Source organism: Typha angustifolia, chromosome 10, assembly GCF_048772165.1.
Source record: "Typha angustifolia cultivar Huaian chromosome 10, ASM4877216v1, whole genome shotgun sequence".
NCBI lineage: Eukaryota > Viridiplantae > Streptophyta > Magnoliopsida > Poales > Typhaceae > Typha > Typha angustifolia.
In genome coordinates this window covers 12283848-12299370 of record NC_133248.1, presented here as the reverse complement: position 1 = coordinate 12299370, position 15523 = coordinate 12283848, and the positions used below count along the sequence as shown (strand labels likewise).

The 15523-nt window shown below is 39.5% G+C and overlaps 5 protein-coding genes across 8 annotated transcripts; 2 read left to right on the top strand and 3 right to left on the bottom strand.

The window, feature by feature from the left end:
• Window positions 1-115: 115 nt before the first annotated feature.
• LOC140768304 (17.1 kDa class II heat shock protein-like) lies at window positions 116-949 on the bottom strand. The gene has a single exon (XM_073108553.1). The coding sequence runs from the start codon at window positions 904-906 to the stop codon at window positions 313-315; it is 594 nt and encodes a 197-aa protein (XP_072964654.1). The 5' UTR covers window positions 907-949; the 3' UTR covers window positions 116-312.
• A 131-nt stretch (window positions 950-1080) lies between these two features.
• LOC140768303 (uncharacterized) lies at window positions 1081-2603 on the top strand. The gene is made up of 2 exons (XM_073108552.1): window positions 1081-2243; window positions 2341-2603. The coding sequence occupies exons 1-2, from the start codon at window positions 1398-1400 to the stop codon at window positions 2407-2409; spliced, it is 915 nt and encodes a 304-aa protein (XP_072964653.1). The 5' UTR covers window positions 1081-1397; the 3' UTR covers window positions 2410-2603.
• Window positions 2604-3361: 758 nt separating this feature from the next.
• Window positions 3362-5918, top strand: LOC140769188 (uncharacterized). Of its 4 annotated transcripts, none has more exons than XM_073109807.1 (6): window positions 3362-3560; window positions 3639-3702; window positions 3789-3858; window positions 4701-4824; window positions 4901-5018; window positions 5593-5918. In XM_073109807.1, the coding sequence occupies exons 3-6, from the start codon at window positions 3849-3851 to the stop codon at window positions 5644-5646; spliced, it is 306 nt and encodes a 101-aa protein (XP_072965908.1). In that variant the 5' UTR covers window positions 3362-3560; window positions 3639-3702; window positions 3789-3848; the 3' UTR covers window positions 5647-5918. The 4 variants fall into 4 exon arrangements, with proteins under 4 accessions (XP_072965908.1, XP_072965906.1, XP_072965909.1 ...); XM_073109805.1 differs by having other exon boundaries at window positions 4698-4824; XM_073109808.1 differs by lacking the exon at window positions 3639-3702.
• A 301-nt stretch (window positions 5919-6219) lies between these two features.
• Window positions 6220-10173, bottom strand: LOC140768260 (probable protein phosphatase 2C 6). The gene is made up of 5 exons (XM_073108475.1): window positions 9836-10173; window positions 8839-9686; window positions 8372-8740; window positions 8179-8284; window positions 6220-6767 (listed from the first exon to the last, which is right to left on the bottom strand). The coding sequence occupies exons 2-5, from the start codon at window positions 9310-9312 to the stop codon at window positions 6424-6426; spliced, it is 1293 nt and encodes a 430-aa protein (XP_072964576.1). The 5' UTR covers window positions 9313-9686; window positions 9836-10173; the 3' UTR covers window positions 6220-6423.
• A 1480-nt stretch (window positions 10174-11653) lies between these two features.
• On the bottom strand, window positions 11654-15521 carry LOC140768515 (mitogen-activated protein kinase kinase SIPKK). Its single transcript, XM_073108817.1, has 9 exons — window positions 15259-15521; window positions 15052-15136; window positions 14127-14261; window positions 13192-13416; window positions 12902-13084; window positions 12554-12759; window positions 12417-12462; window positions 12200-12316; window positions 11654-11953 (listed from the first exon to the last, which is right to left on the bottom strand). The coding sequence occupies exons 1-8, from the start codon at window positions 15315-15317 to the stop codon at window positions 12227-12229; spliced, it is 1029 nt and encodes a 342-aa protein (XP_072964918.1). The 5' UTR covers window positions 15318-15521; the 3' UTR covers window positions 11654-11953; window positions 12200-12226.
• Between the last annotated feature and the right edge of the window lie 2 nt (window positions 15522-15523).

Below are 15523 nucleotides of genomic sequence, written 5' to 3'. Positions count from 1 at the left end.
CCACACCGTGTACACATTTAGTTGCTCTGCCTATGTAAACCCGACGAGACGAGTAGGAGAAGCATTCACATTTTGTGTGTAGATGTAACTGATACTCCTTGAAGGATAGAAGAAATAGCAGCATCGTATGTATTTATTAACGCAGGCGGGATGTAGTTCTCATTAACAGAGCCAAACAGTCTTAGCAAGCAAGCAACAAACAAACGTAGCCACAAACAGTGAAATACACTCAGACAATTCCACAAACATGGCCACTACGTACTACTAGCAGCTAGACAAGACGAATTACTTGTGAAGAGCAGCAGCATCATCTTAGGCGATCTTAACCTCGATGGTCTTGGGCTTCTTTGGCTCCGGCGGAGGCAGCTTCTCCACGGTCACCGTCAGCACCCCATCCTGGCAAACCGCGGAGATGGCTTCAAGGTTGGCGTTCTCCGGTAGCGAGAACCTCCGCATGAACTTCCCCATCCTTCGCTCCATCCGCAGGTACTTGCTCCCTTCCTTCTCCTCCGCCTCTCTCTTCCTCTCGCCGCTCACCACGAGCACGCGATCGTCCTCGACCTGGACCTTGATCTCCCCGGACTTGAGCCCGGGCATGTCGACGACGAAAACGTAGGAGGACGGCAACTCCTTCACGTCGGCAGGAGTCGACGCCATCGCCCTGGCGTCGCGGACGTAGGTCCGGGTCGGAGCGTTGAAGGCCTTCTCCATCTCATCCGGAACGTCCATCAGGTGTTGGAGAGTTGACAGGAAGGGGAAATCTAAGCCCGTCATTCTGTAGTCCATCGCTCGCTTCCTTCCCAGAGGATCTCGATTTAGCTTGAATGGTAGGTCTTTCGAAGAATTTCTTAGGCTTTTCTCGTGGAAGGAGGAGGCAGCGTTGGAGTGGTTTAAATAGAGGCCCATGAGAGCGCAGGAGAGCGTTTGTTCTATAATCGTCGAGAATGAGATGGAAGGTTCGGAGAAGTTCTAGAAGGTACACGACTATCTAGATGCACGACTAGTCTAGATACTGGGCTAATTTAAATTTGTTCACCTTTTCTTTTCTTTTCCTTTAATTTTGGGAGCCCATATGATTAATGGGCCGAAATAATATTGGCCCGTAATTGATGAACCATCCCCAAATCCGAAACAGTCACGCGGGAATTTCCCGGCAAATTCCAATTGCGAAGTGGGAAACTCAAAACCTCAGCTTTCCCGGACCGCTAAAACCGGCGAATTATTAACCCCCCAAACTCCAAATCCATCTTCCTCAAAATTCAAATCTTTGCTTCCTTTCTCTTTCTTCTTTCTTCCCGCTACTCTTCCCTCTTTTCTTTGGCCTTCTCGCTTCCATATGCGCACACGAAATCCCCAAGACTATCTCTCGATCTCTCTATCTCCTTCTCTCTGCAGTAATGGAGAGTAGCTACCGCGAATTGCCACCTTCCAAGAGATTCAAACTTCGCCATCTCCAAAATAGCCCACAGCCTTTAGACTCCCACATCCCCAAATGCCTCCCAGCCAAGAAGCGATCCGACCTTCTCCACCACCACCACCAAAGCCCCACCTCTCTCTGCCTTCCCGCCAAAAAGAGAGTTTGGGCTCCTCTCCCCATCTCCCCCATTAAAACCCAGGAACAACATGAAGAAAAGGATGAAGAAGAAGAATCCAAGAAAGTTATACTAGAAGTAGATCAAGAAGAAGAAGAAGAAGAAGACGACGACGGGGTCACCTGCGCGGTATGCCGGAGCACCGACGGCGATCCTTCGGACCCCATCGTGTTCTGTGACGGCTGCGACCTCATGGTCCACGCCTCCTGCTACGGCAACCCTTTGGCAAAATCCATCCCCGAAGGAGATTGGTTCTGTCTGCGATGCGAGAGGAGACGCAACAAGAAGAGGACCAAAGGGAACGCCAACTGCTGCCTGTGCCCGTTGGAAGGAGGAGCCGTGAAGCCCACCGTCGATGGCAAATGGGCGCACGTCATGTGCTCGCTCCTCGTCCCGGAGGTGTTCTTCCGCGATCCGGAAGGGAGAGATGGCATCGATTGCTCCCAGATTCCTACCAAGAGATGGGAGAAGGACTGCTACATCTGCGAATCAAAGAAGGGTTGCGTAATTGAGTGCTCGGAGCCCAAGTGCGAGTTGGGCTTCCATGTTTCTTGCGGCGTCGAGCAAGGGCTATGTGTCGAGTACAAGGAAGGGAAAGGAGGCGCCATTGTTGCTGGGTTCTGCGGGGATCACACCAAGCTATGGGAAAAGGTAAACGGATTGAATTATGCCTACCATCTGTTTGTTGTTAGTTCTCTGACATAATGAGTTGATGTGCTATTTTTCGTTCTTCGTTCTTCTTGTGCAGCAACAATTGACTGGTAAGTTCAAGATTGTGTCAAGGGAGAAGGGTCTCAAAGGGAAGACTAAGGTTTGATGGTGGTGGGTTTTGTATCCGAGTTAGATTATTTCTTGGAGCTTGTGTTCTTCTTTTGTAGGATTATGTGTAGTTTTTGATATGGAGTAGATGATCTTCTACTTCTAGAGATAAATAGTTGTGCTACTGCTTATCTTAAGGACCAGAATTTGGGCATAAGTTCAACCCTTTACCTTATGCATCTCTATAGAAAAATATTTTTAGAAAAAACTATATTATTAATGTTTGTTAACCTTATTTTTTACCATATCCTTAACCCATTATTTGATTATTCTCAGGATGTCAGGATAATTAAACATTGAGTAATATTAAGAAACAGATACTAGTGCTTCCACGCTAAGATATTTTAACAATTTGATGTCCTATTTCTAATTTCAATGGCATTATTCATGCAGACGTGGGTCCTTCCAATGGCATTACGACGATTAAATTTATCCAACGACTTCTCTATTATCAGACAATTATTGAGCTCCTTTAATCTCTTTGACAATTGAAGTCGATGGTTGCCACAACTCCATCCATATAAGTTGAAGCACAATAATAAAGATGCTAATTATTAAGCTCCAACTCATGCCAATTTACATGAAGCATAAAGATGTATTTTTAACAAATGTTTACGGTTCTCGCGTATTTAAAGAGAAAATAAATTATAATTACAATCCTATTACATCTTTATAAGTTACTGATCTACCCATTTATTTTGGGATTAAGAAATAAAATCTAGAGTAATAAAAGTTTGGCAAATGCCCAGCTGTTTGCTTACATGTTATATATGAAATAATTTAAGTAGTGTTTAAAATCAACGAGTTGCGCCTCGTCTAATCTGTACCCCAACCGTCCGAATAAGCCCCGTTATCCGCTTATTTTATTCAGCGGTTATGCTCACCGCGTTCGAACCATAAACTTACCCCCGAAGAAAATTATACATAACCCACCAAGAAAGGGACAAAATGTCGCAAAAAGCCCACTGCGCTCTCCCCCCACCGCCCTCCGCTTCACCTCTAAGGCAAGCAAGTCTTTTGTGGTGCTCGGATCGCTGTCGGCATTAGATTACCTCTCCTCTTTGAAGCTTTTGGTTACAAATTTCTGAGCCTGAGAGTTAATCGTGATGAGTTTCTTCAGTTTTTCTGGTTTTGTATGAGCCTATACAGGTGGGGTTCTTGGTGATGGATTAATTTCTTCTTCTTTTCTTGGAAAGATGCGCTTCTTCATAATTATTTTTGGAATAGATCTGAGGAGTTATAAATAGCTTGTCGGTGTGAGAGCGTGAAGAACAATTTGAGTCGCTTTTAGGTGATTCCAGTGTTCAATTGCTTGCACAAAGCAATTAGTGTTTATGAATAGAGTTGCCTCTTTATTGAATTCGTGTTTGCATGCAGGTAATTTGGGGAAGAATCGAGGAACTTGGCCATAATCTTGGTATAAAATTTCCTGCCTAAATGCCTCAAGGTATCTGTTCCCATTGTGTTCAAGCTCTTTAAACTAGACGTACTAAAATTCTTCTTGAACGTGTTTACAAATGTCACTGAAGCAGAATAATCGAATGCAGATGCATTCTTTAACTACACCTACTAATCGAATATTTTACCTCAGGGTAAAATATGATTAGAAAAAATAGGTCCGAATTTGATACAATTCTTGCTTTCTGGCGAAACACATCCTTCAGTGAAGTGACGAATACAACTTGTTGGAGTTTGCATTATCTAGATCTGAAGAAAATGAAACACTGGTGTCATTTAAAATTGCTCAGTCTTATAGTTTGTGGGACGATAAGGTTCCTATTTCTTAGTGCAAATGAAATACGTGATTATATGCTCCTATGGCTTGAAATATCTCATAAGAATTGGGAAACAATTTACATCTAGCCAGATGAGAGTTAAAGGACTCATTGCCTAAAATTCCTTCTTAGTAGTTTTATATTCAGATTATATACAGATCAGGCCCTTCTGCATGGAGCCATTTATCAGAATTACAGAAGTTTCTTTGGTTAAAATCGTATCTATCTTAATTGTCATGGTAAGGTTGTTTTACATGCATACCTCAAACATCAAACAAGTGTCATTTATGAATCAAGGGTAAGTAGAAAAAGCTGCCTGGTTTTGGGTTGAGTGCATTTCGAGTTTCATTATATGGTTTCAAGTCTGTAAACACATGCAGGGAACAGTAGGCATATAAGCCATGAGTAATTTCTATTCTAGAATGGCCATAGTAATTTCTAATCCAATCAGGAGAGTTTCTTTTGTGACTACATATAAAAGAGTTATTGCTTAACTGCATTATGGTGACAGTAGGGCAATTTTGTGAATGCAAAGAATGTGGTGGCAAATACTCTCTTATACATGATGATGAAGACCCGCGGTTAACAATGTTTGATAAGCCTCTTCCATGCTTCGGTTGTGGAATAGGGTGGTGTTCGTGAGTACACTTCCCCACTTACTTTGCTCTATAGACCTCCTATAATCTGTTACTACTAACAATGGTCCGTTTGCAGTTTTCTTTTAGGGTTTCTGTGCCCGATAATTTGGTATTACGCTGCAACTTTGTACTTTTGCAAGTACTATAATAGGGATCCACGAGAACGAGCTGGCCTTGCTGCTGCTGCAATCGCGGTCAGTCCCTCCTAAAACATGTTTCCAACATATAACTAATTTGTGGAAATTGGAGTTCTACTGGTACGGTATTCAACACTCAACAGTATATTATGAATATAATCATAATGGGCATAGAGAGTGATAGAATCATAATGTTACCAACATATAACTAATTTGTGGAAATTGGAATTCTACTGGTAGGGTGTTCCACAGTAATATTTCAATGAATAGAATCATAAAGGGCATACAGAGTGATAGAAGTGTAAAAAACACTGATATTTCAATGAACAAAAGCATGTACCAATTATCAGAGGACTACTTGAAAGCATTCCGGGTATCATGATGTTGAAAGTGAGATTTTTAGTACTGTAAGAAGTGGCCCAGATGATGATGGGTAGCTACACTTTTTTGCTTCTCTACCTTTTGCATCTGAACATTTTCCCATGAACGTGAAAGAATTCTTGACATGAACTTTTATATAGAATTTAATTTTGTGGCAACTTACACGGATCTCGCATACTGTTTTTGTTTCTTCTTTCAAGGCTCAGGTTCTAGTTCACCTTGTATGGATCAATCTGTGTGCTTTTTGCAGGCTGTGGTCTGTACAGTTGTGGTCCTTCTTGTACTAGCTATTGTATTTCTCTAGTTCGAGGAACAGCTTGATTCTTGCAAGTGAAATATGCAGGGAGGAAGAAGCGTTCTGCTGAGAGGTTCTCATGTATGAAATTACTCGATAATTCTCTCTCCATTACAGAAGTTTGATAAACATTGATTTGATTGCATCGCCAATTTATTCTCGGTGGTGTTCAGCAGTATGAAGATAAGGAGAAAGTTGTTTTTCCTGATGAACACTGTAAAATCTCTCTTGTACAGGACTAATTTTTGCTATCGAAAAGTATTCTTCTAATTTGGTGAATAGTTCAAAGCCGGAGCAGCAGTTTGATTTTCATCAGAAACAGATATATATATATATATATATATATATATATATATATATATATATATATATATACACACATATATACCATCAAGTTGATCCATATATAGGTCCTCTGAAGCATCAGTCAAGCACAGGGGCCAAGAGAAAAAAAAAAAAAAAAAATATATATATATATATATATATATATATAGATATATATAGATATATATAAGATTTACAATGTCAGCAGGACACCCAGATTAACGGGGTTACAAGATTATCGAACGACGAAACAGTAAAGATAGATCATTTAGCCTGACATATCATAGAGTACATTCATAGCCTATACTTTCTTATACAGCCTCTTAACGCCCAGGTCAAAGAAAATAGACGGGCTTAAGCAATGTATCAATGAGAGTTAAAAGAAGAAACTACACTTGAACTATACTTCTACGTTTTGCTTGCTTCAATTAATAGTTGATGGACAACAGCAAATAACAACAGTCATCCTCTGCTCTTAAACTTCCTATGTGCTTTAAGGTCCACAACTAAAATGGTGATGTTGTCCTTGCTCCCTTTTTGGACAGCAAGTCTTGAGAGGTAGTCTGCAGCAGCTTGAGCTGCAGGATCAGCTCCTTCGCCTCTATGCGTCGAAGAGGATGAAGTCGTAACACCGTTTTTCTTATGCCAGACAAGGATCCGCTTACGAGCTACTTCACAAGCCTCTTCATTTGAAATAACATCCCATAAGCCATCGCTGGCTAAAATGAGGCATTCATCTTCTCTCGTACGCGACACAACTGTGACTTCTGGATCAGCAATTACGGATGGTTTCAAGTATCTATCTCCTGCATGTGGTCCACAAATATAATTAACAAAACGCGGCAAATTCTATCTTATCCATCCAAGGATTTGATAGCTCAATCAAAAATAACTTATGAAGACTTGCAGTAGCTCCATCTATTAAGTATTGACAGCTAGTTTACATAATAGGCACATCGTGTCCTGCAATAAATATCCCATGTATCCAAAAGCAAAATCAGCATTTGATCTGTTTCTTAAGCTTGAGGGTGGACCCATAATACTGCAAAACAGTTGCTTTACCTCAAGAACCAATAGAAAGTACGCACATGAACTCAATTCCAAGTACAAGCATGTTGACATTATCAGGCAAGATGGTAAAGTATTTCTTTTAGCTTATTATGCATCAATAAGGTTCATAATAGGATTGTATTTCACCTCCATAAATGTTACACAGCAATGTACAAAAGAAGGAAAGGGCATTGCATTTGCAAGACAACTGCCTTATGCACTCCAAGTTGATTTCAGGTTCAATCTGGTCAGTCAGAACATCTAAATTCAATCTGACTCTCACATAGCAATGAAGAACATGGCTTCTAAAACTAATGACTGATATTGCACTCTTTCCCAGATTAGTCTTTTAACTGATGGAAGACCGATATATTCTTGTCGCACTTTCTAATTATCCCCTTAAGAGAAACTCTTGCTGCTTAAGGATCCCTTTTAAGCTTAAAACATAGCAGTACATCTGAAAGCTGATAGTCCCTGGTGAAATTGGGAGCATGGGTGAGATCCTCTTGTTCTCATATGCACACCAGTCTAAACCTTCTTACTTGACTTAATAATCATGCAGCTGAGTTCAGACGAGATCATCCATAATCACAGATCAGCACTGCTGCAAAGAAAGGAAAGCTAGAAGCACATTACTAAATGTTCCAACTTGGTGGCACCATTGGGGTTTCTATATTTTTTCCTTCTTGTGGTAGGATAACTGCAAAGTTGACCCTTCTAATCTAGGAAGTTCCATCAGGGTCTGAGTCCACAGTGAATATAGGAGGAAAGCATCTTTCCTCTTTCTCAGAACCAAAATCTGTCGTTGACTTACAGGAAGAGTTCCTAGCTTCCCTTTTGTACCTACTAATTTGCCTAATACAAGAAAGAATCTAAGTTATTCTAATAACAAGACAGTGTCAGAGTCTTAAGAAAGCAAGACATCAGGAATGAAATGAGAAGCAAAATCACAAACATTGCAGAAGATATATGATATATTTATTAAGCTTTTACATTATTTGTCTGTCAGAAGAGCACCTAACAGAGTGAGCACAAACCATGCAAAGAATAATAAAAGTCATTAATTGAATATTAATATATATGTTCCTAAATTTTTTTAAAAAAAAGTTAAGAAGCGAACTTAACTATTAGTTGTTTAATTTAACCTCCGTGAAGAAAAAAACGTACCAATTGATCTTGACATTGCTAGAACACCATAGACGCGATATCCATTCCATGGGATTACCTTACCTCCAGCTGCTTCAATCCTGGCATATTCATCATCTCTGTCTGGCTGCAAACAAGAAAGGGAATTTCTATCCTCAAATGCATAATTCGAATAAGACCATTAAGCCCTGTAAACAATTAGCACATGCCTTACTTTGTGATCTACTGATAATGCCACAGCTTCTTTTCCACGATAAAGAACTGCCCTTGAATCTCCACAGTTTGCTACTATGATGTGAGAAGAACAAATAACAGCAACTACTGCAGTAGATCCTACAGTCTCAGGGGCAACTGGATCTGACGGCGAAGCAGAAGAAAGCATGGTGCCCTCATCAGAGAAAGCTGATGAGCTTCTGCTTGCCTTTCCTCCAACTTCATCATCAACTTTTAGAAAGCAATCAGTGAAAGCTCTCTCCCATTGCTTCTGCCAATTATCAGAACTAGTGCCTCCTAGGCCTCTTTTGACATTTTTAATCTCTTCAATCAACGCTATGTGAAGGCGACCCTGGCAGTAATTAGCAACCTTGGGAGACAAAAAATCACACAAACATTAAATGCACATACAAATTAATAAACAAAAAACCTTGCCGGAAAAAAAATAATAAAAAAAAATCCATGTACCTCTGAACCACCATGACCATCATACACACCAAAAAAATGCCCAGGCAAGTGACTCAAGCTTGGTTTCACGCCGTCCTGCGAACGACCTGTTAACATCTCTATCGGGATATCATGGAACCAAGGTTTCATCACCACAGCATCTTCCATTTCTGGCCTTCTCCCACAGATGGAAATGCACCCCCAAAGGGGTACATAATCTGCCACTAAATTCCCCAATCCAGTACTTCCAGCAGCCCGGCGGTCCTGGATTGACGTATCTATAGGTGATACTAATCTACAATCAGATTCTACCGTCTTGTTCGTCACATCCAAAACCAAGACTTCTGCCATGTTGCTCGTGACTCCGGTGCTATCGGCAACAATAGAGGTAAAACTCTCAACAGATTGCTCAGGTCCGACAGACAGCGAGTCTTCGTCGTCACTTCCAGGTATTGTTCTAACCTCCAAATCATCACCATCACCCCCTTCCTCCATGCATCCCTCTTTGAGCAAGTTCGCAGCGGCGTCAGCCAGCAATCTCTGTCTTATTGCACAGTGAATGCCTACACTAAACGGCAAAGCGACTAATGAGCTCTTTCCTCCAACATCACAGAAAAGACTCTCCCACAAACCAATAACATCCCCTCTTCTTCATGCTCAAAAGAGGCTCTTTTCCTTCTCTTTGTCACCAGAACATTCAGATCTGAGTACAACACTTCCACTCGAAATTTTTTTCTCTACCAAACAGGTGGCGGGCAACAGTGAACACAAGGTGGAACCAATAATTCCTCTACCCAATCTAAGATTTGGCCTCTTATAATCGAAGCACGACCACACCAACTTGGCCCAAAAAGTAATTCGAGAAATCGCTACATAGAAAAAAAAAAAAAAAGTGAAACTGGTAGGATGAAAAGGACCAAACCTTTATCCCGAAGCACAGGAAAGAGGAGGTGGGTGAGGGGGAAGAGAGAGAGAGAGAGAGAGAGAGAGAGAGAGAGAACACTCAGGGGAGCAGAACCTGAGAAAAATAAAGCTTCAAGGATCACAGGAAAAACCCATCAATTGATAAGAATGGGGCCTTTTCCCATCTGGGTTCCCTGGATCTGAAGGAACCCTTGTCAACCTCTACAATAACTGTTACAAATCTTTACACACTCTAGTCTCTATTTCCTATCTCCCAGCACATACGATAGAATGAAAAAAGAGATCTTTGTGCTCATCTCTTGCAACAGAGAAAGAGAGTACAGAGAAGAAAGTAAGAATAAAACCCATAAAAAGAGAGGACTTAACCGAAATTTCTGGGAAGCAAAGAGAGCAAAAAGATCGGAAAGGGAAGAGAGAGAGGAGGAAGAAAAGAGGAGGACAGGTGTCGAGTCTTGACGTCCTCCAAGTCGCATCCGTTTCTTTCTTCTTTCTCCTCTCTTTGGAAAACGATGTGTTGAAACCAAAAAGACTATAAAGACCTTCTAGTTTCGGAGAATGGCGAATAGCACGGATCTCGAGGGGATTGGATTTGTCCCAAGTGCACCTTCGTGGCGGCCTGCTGTTCCCTGTTCCGGGGATCGTACGGTCGATATTTGCGGCTTAGATCAGCACGGTGGCGTCATCTTTATCCGGGTGCCCTCGGGTGGGCCTCGGGCCTGCCCGTGGAGGCCACCCCTGTAGGATTATGGGTCATCGTTGGAGACCTATTTTATATATATTTCTTTTTACGGAAATAGCTGTTACGTGTCTAATTTATTATAACTCTAATAAAAGGCGTTATAAGACCAGACAAAACTTATTAAAAATATATATTAATTAATTTAGTGTTTTTATCAAAAATACTATAAATTAAATTTTATTTAGTGATAAATTTGAGGGATAGTCAATTTTGATAAAAAAAATTGAAACAGGATGGAGTCTTATCTGACGGGTCATATTTTTTTAATTATTAATTAAAAAAATTTCTATAAACACGATTGGTATTTGACGATTTTTTATTAATACACTACTAATTGTGGCATTTTGTTTCTTTTCGCGAGAATTAGGTTAATTATTTATTCTCAAGAGAATTATTTTATCTTTGATGATTTTGCCCAAGTTCATAGAGATCGTCGTATATTTTTAACTAAAGAATTCGATCACTATATTTTTTTTCTATCATATATAATTAAGTTAGATAAACTTTCGAACATATCTCAAATAACACTAATTATATGTAAAATAATAAAGATCTAATACATATATTAAATAAATAAATAAATATATTTTTATCATATTCCTATATCTTAAAATTTAATCGATATTATTTTATATATATTTAAAAAGTTATATTCAATTATTTATAACTGTCTTTAATAAAAATCTTTAAATTGGAGAGTAGCAGCACTTTTAAATACGAGTCAATAATTAACACCCAAAAATAAAAATAAAAAAAGTTTACGTTAAATGGAGGAGGAACACGTGGCTCACCCCTTGAGCACGTCGGCTAGTAGTGGGGTGGCCCAAGTAAGTACAAATTATTGTATTTATCTTTGACTAAGGGATTGGATTGGTGGTGGTGGACTCCTTTTGTGAGGTCCCAACAGCACTAATTGGACCAGTGGAAGATTTGCAAGTTGAATAAAAGATTAAAATTTAAAAGATACGAAGCCTATTTAAGATTTGAACTATCATTGTAGTGTCACAAAGTCTTCAACTTTTCTTTTGCCATATTCGATGCTTCTAGTAATGGAAGGACCACATCATTCAGTAGAATCTGAGATGGTTTGGAAGTGATATCTGATCTCCAACCGAGAGTCATCCATAACAATTATTAAATCAAAGATGCAAAAAGAAATCCAATCACAGGTAATAAGAAAACAACAGGCCGCATTAGACAAGCTTAAAACTTTACAGTGTATGTAATTAAGACAATTGTGTTGATATAGGATAGACAGATTATATCAATGTCACTTCCTCTTGCAAGCCGTTACGAGCGAAAAGCAAAGAAGAGCCCGATCTCTTCTTCGTCTTTATCAAACTTAGCTTCGACGCTAATCAGCAGAATTAACAGAACCATTATTCGCCTTTGCAACTGTACGGGGACAAAATTATATGAGTCTTTTGGATTTGAGATGCTTTGCTATCTCCAGTTTTATTGCAGACCAGTTCCCTGTTGAAAGCAAAGGAGATAAGTTTGCTTCAATCATTACCGCAAATGATGCAATCGAGAAAATCACAATGACATAAATCCACGGGATCTGATTGGCATAAAAGCACTAGAACTTATCCACAAGTGCAGAAATTTTTTTAACCCTGGATGCTGAACTCATTGACAGCCATGAATGAATACCTTAAATAGTAGTGTAAAACTGTAAATATCAAATCAAGTTCATCGGACAAGAAGAGAGACAGTTACCTCGTAATTACAACGACTTGAATTTGTTCAGAAGGTGGCTAGAGGAGCTCCAGCAGTGGTGAAATAAGAGGCGAGATCAATATTCAAGTCATCGTACATGCTTAGGAAAGGATGTTTCTGGATCACAATTGAACAGTATAAGAAAGGAGCAACGATGTTATGCATTTCTTTTGCAGAGGAAGATGATATGAAGAAGTACATAGAGATTTCCACTTACCAAAAGGACCTGTGCAGATTTTCTATCTGTTGCCTTTTTCTGAACACTGAAAACAGAAGTATCATACTATATCTCAGTGGCAAGACATACAGATATAAACAATTACACTACAAATCTACTGAATGGTACAAGTTTACCATGCAGAGATGAATGAGCAGAACTCCTCAGAAAATTGATCAGAAGGTGCACTTGGTGATGGTTGCTCAACAACAGCTTCCAGCAGCTCATAGAAGCTTTCACGAGGAGGGTATGGAAACTGGCCAGTTGCACACTCTAGCATGACAAGACCCAAGCTCCAAATGTCACTTATGTAACCATGTTTTGCCCCGGTGATTCTTTCTGGCTATCAAATCCAACAGCTCTAACACAATTATGATATTATCCTTGAAAAACATATGGTTTCTAGATTAAACTATAAAGAAGAAAGAAAACTAAGGGTGAAATTTTGTTGTGCAACACTACAACAGATAAAAGAGTATACTCACCGACATATAGTTGAAAGTGCCAGTAAAGGTATCTCGCTGACCAGACGAACTTGCTATTATAGCACTTACACCAAAATCAGATATCTTAACCTCCCCTCTATGGTTTATTAATATGTTCGATGGTTTTAGGTCTCGATGAATAATGTGCTTCTCGTGGTGCAAATAAATCAAACCTTTAAGTACCTGCATAAGAAAGAATATTTTCAACTTAAGCGAAAAGTACTTCTTGAATTATGTACCAACACTGAAAGAGTAAAATGCATTATCTCTTCTGCCATTTAAGCACTGGCCTGCTTACAAATTGCAGCTAGATATTCCTCTGGAATTGTTTTAACATTCTTCAGGAAATCAGCAAGAGACCCGCCATCCATGTACTCCAAGACAATAGATATAAGTCCATTATCATAGAAAGACTGGTAGCATACAACGATATATGAACATTGTGTCGACAGGCTTATCTTCAATTCCTGTGCAATCTGTCTGCGTATGCTCTCCTCAATATTCAGTTGTATAACCTGCACATACATTTGCATTTATAGGCTGTTATTTCCCAAAGCAAAAGAACACACCAATGCATGCAAAAGTAGAACAAAATGGAGAGGCACCTAAGACATTCTTCCTAGAATCAGATGTGAGAAAAGATAATCATGAGCTAGAATCAAGGAACAGGCCATAATTCAAAAGAATTGGAGTATCTAAGATAAATTTAGCCCTTGGTGCTATAAATTTCCAGCTATGACTTGAATAATTTGAGCTTAATGGTCAGGTTGAAATTTATCAATTAAACATTGGCAGATGCATGAATAATTTTAATGGATGACAGATTGAGCAATAGGAGATGCAACTTTCTTTTAGCTGCACATAGTTCGTGAAATTTAGTATAACTTTACAACTTCTGTAAAATGATGCATGCTATGATCACTTCTTATAAAATGTCAAAGAAGAAAGGTGAAAAGAATGTGGACTAAAGCAATTGGATAGTTCAATAAAGAGGGTATTAGAGCCTATATATAATATCATAGTCAAAACTTATTGACTTAGAAGTTTGCCGTTGTAGACAAGAACTTTTAGAAAGTATACTTCAAGAAGGTTTATCATGATAAGGATGCTAGGAGGATAGCCAGAAGTAACTCTTACACACAAGAATCAACTTACACAGGGAAAGGTCGGGAGGTATCAAAATTTGCTTAAGACAGAATAAATAACAAATTGTCTTGAGGCATACCTTGAGAGCAAAAAATTGGCCAGTCCATTTATGGCGAACTAATTGCACAATTCCACCACTTCCCTTTCCAATCACTTTAATTGCATCCAAATCAGCTAGAGACAGCTGATTGTCTGATGGCTTTATAAGTGAAGGCTGTAAACCATTTAAGAAATTTTAATACGAAAAACAAGAAAACAGAAAAGGAAAATGGCAGGGGTATTGTATGAGATTTGCAGAAATATGTAGTATCGTAATAAGATACAAAGGCCGGGTAACAAGAAAGATTTCTCAACAACATACATCCAGTAAGTCAAAATAAATCAACAACTACAGTAAGAATCTGTTCTATGTGAAAGAATAAATTATTGGAAGCACATCCCGCAGAAATTCATGTGCATGGTGTTTTTGCTTAACATCAGTATCCCAAATTCCCATTACATCAGCCAGTTCGTTTTAGGAAGCTAAATATTCAGATAAGTACTTCTTTTGCCACCAATCCAGCAACGAACTACAGTGGCCCAAGTGTTGAAATTGACATTCTTTTCGAGTCATCCAACCCCAGTGGAACTTTAACAACTCTTATTCCTCCCGCTTCTGCCTGACTTCCCACAGCCCCAGTGAAATAACAACTAAAGTCCCTGGCCCCTCGCTTCATCTTTCATTCTCCAACCCCTTCTTTCTAATTCAAGAAAAATCTAGCTGCTTCAATGATTTTGGGCAACCCATGTAACCCATTGGTAATCTACCGACCATAATACAATGCTAAAAGAACTATTTCTCGTCATCCTACAGGTAGATTATACCTATAGAAACATCCAGAAACAGGACAAGCCGCAGCATCAAGTACCAAGACTAACTTTTAGAGTAAGAGATAGAACACGAAATCCAAATCGATCATCCAAACGGCTAGAATACTTAAAGGAGGAAAAGATTGAAACCTTACCTCATCTTCTTCGCTCTGAGAAACGATCCGGAGCCCATCCTTGTTGACGAGCAAATCGCCATCTTTAAACGTACCACTCTGAGTCCTTCGACACCAGAAGGGGCAAAAACAAGAAACAAAACAAAAAACAAAACCAAAAAATTGAAACAAATCCTAAAACCCTGGAACAAATAGAGAGAGATAGAAGAGTAGGAAGAATTGGGTTACAGGAATTTTCCAATGGCGGCCTCGTGGGCAGGGAGGGAGACCTTAAGACTGGGTCTCATCGAAGCGATTCCTCCTCCTCACTCTCCGGGAAATAGTTCGCGGGCGACTTCCTGCACTAATTAGCTTGGAGGAGAGTTAAAAGTAGAGGGCTAAGATGTGAAAAACAGCTCTCCTTTTCTTTTCTTTTTTTTCTCCTTTTAAGTTTCCGGGAAATGGCAAATTGGGATTGATGACCACCTATTCTTCGAAGTCTACGCGATCGACT

Coding starts and splice junctions, on each gene's coding strand:
- LOC140768515 (XM_073108817.1), bottom strand. CDS start 15,317: ATGAGACCCAGTCTTAAGGTCTCCCTCCCTGCCCACGAGGCCGCCATT. Junction 13,085..13,191: donor TAGCTGCAATTTGTAAGCAG/GCCAGTGCTTAA, acceptor TTTCTTATGCAG/GTACTTAAAGGTTTGATTTA. Junction 12,317..12,416: donor AATCTGCACAGGTCCTTTTG/GTAAGTGGAAAT, acceptor ATTGTGATCCAG/AAACATCCTTTCCTAAGCAT.
- LOC140769188 (XM_073109806.1), top strand. Junction 4,825..4,900: donor TGTGGAATAGGGTGGTGTTC/GTGAGTACACTT, acceptor GTCCGTTTGCAG/TTTTCTTTTAGGGTTTCTGT. Junction 5,019..5,592: donor TTGCTGCTGCTGCAATCGCG/GTCAGTCCCTCC, acceptor TGCTTTTTGCAG/GCTGTGGTCTGTACAGTTGT.
- LOC140768260 (XM_073108475.1), bottom strand. CDS start 9,312: ATGGAGGAAGGGGGTGATGGTGATGATTTGGAGGTTAGAACAATACCT. Junction 8,741..8,838: donor ATGGTCATGGTGGTTCAGAG/GTACATGGATTT, acceptor TTGTCTCCCAAG/GTTGCTAATTACTGCCAGGG. Junction 6,768..8,178: donor AGCAATGTCAAGATCAATTG/GTACGTTTTTTT, acceptor GACCACATGCAG/GAGATAGATACTTGAAACCA.
- LOC140768303 (XM_073108552.1), top strand. CDS start 1,398: ATGGAGAGTAGCTACCGCGAATTGCCACCTTCCAAGAGATTCAAACTT. Junction 2,244..2,340: donor ACACCAAGCTATGGGAAAAG/GTAAACGGATTG, acceptor CTTCTTGTGCAG/CAACAATTGACTGGTAAGTT.
- LOC140768304 (XM_073108553.1), bottom strand. CDS start 906: ATGGGCCTCTATTTAAACCACTCCAACGCTGCCTCCTCCTTCCACGAG.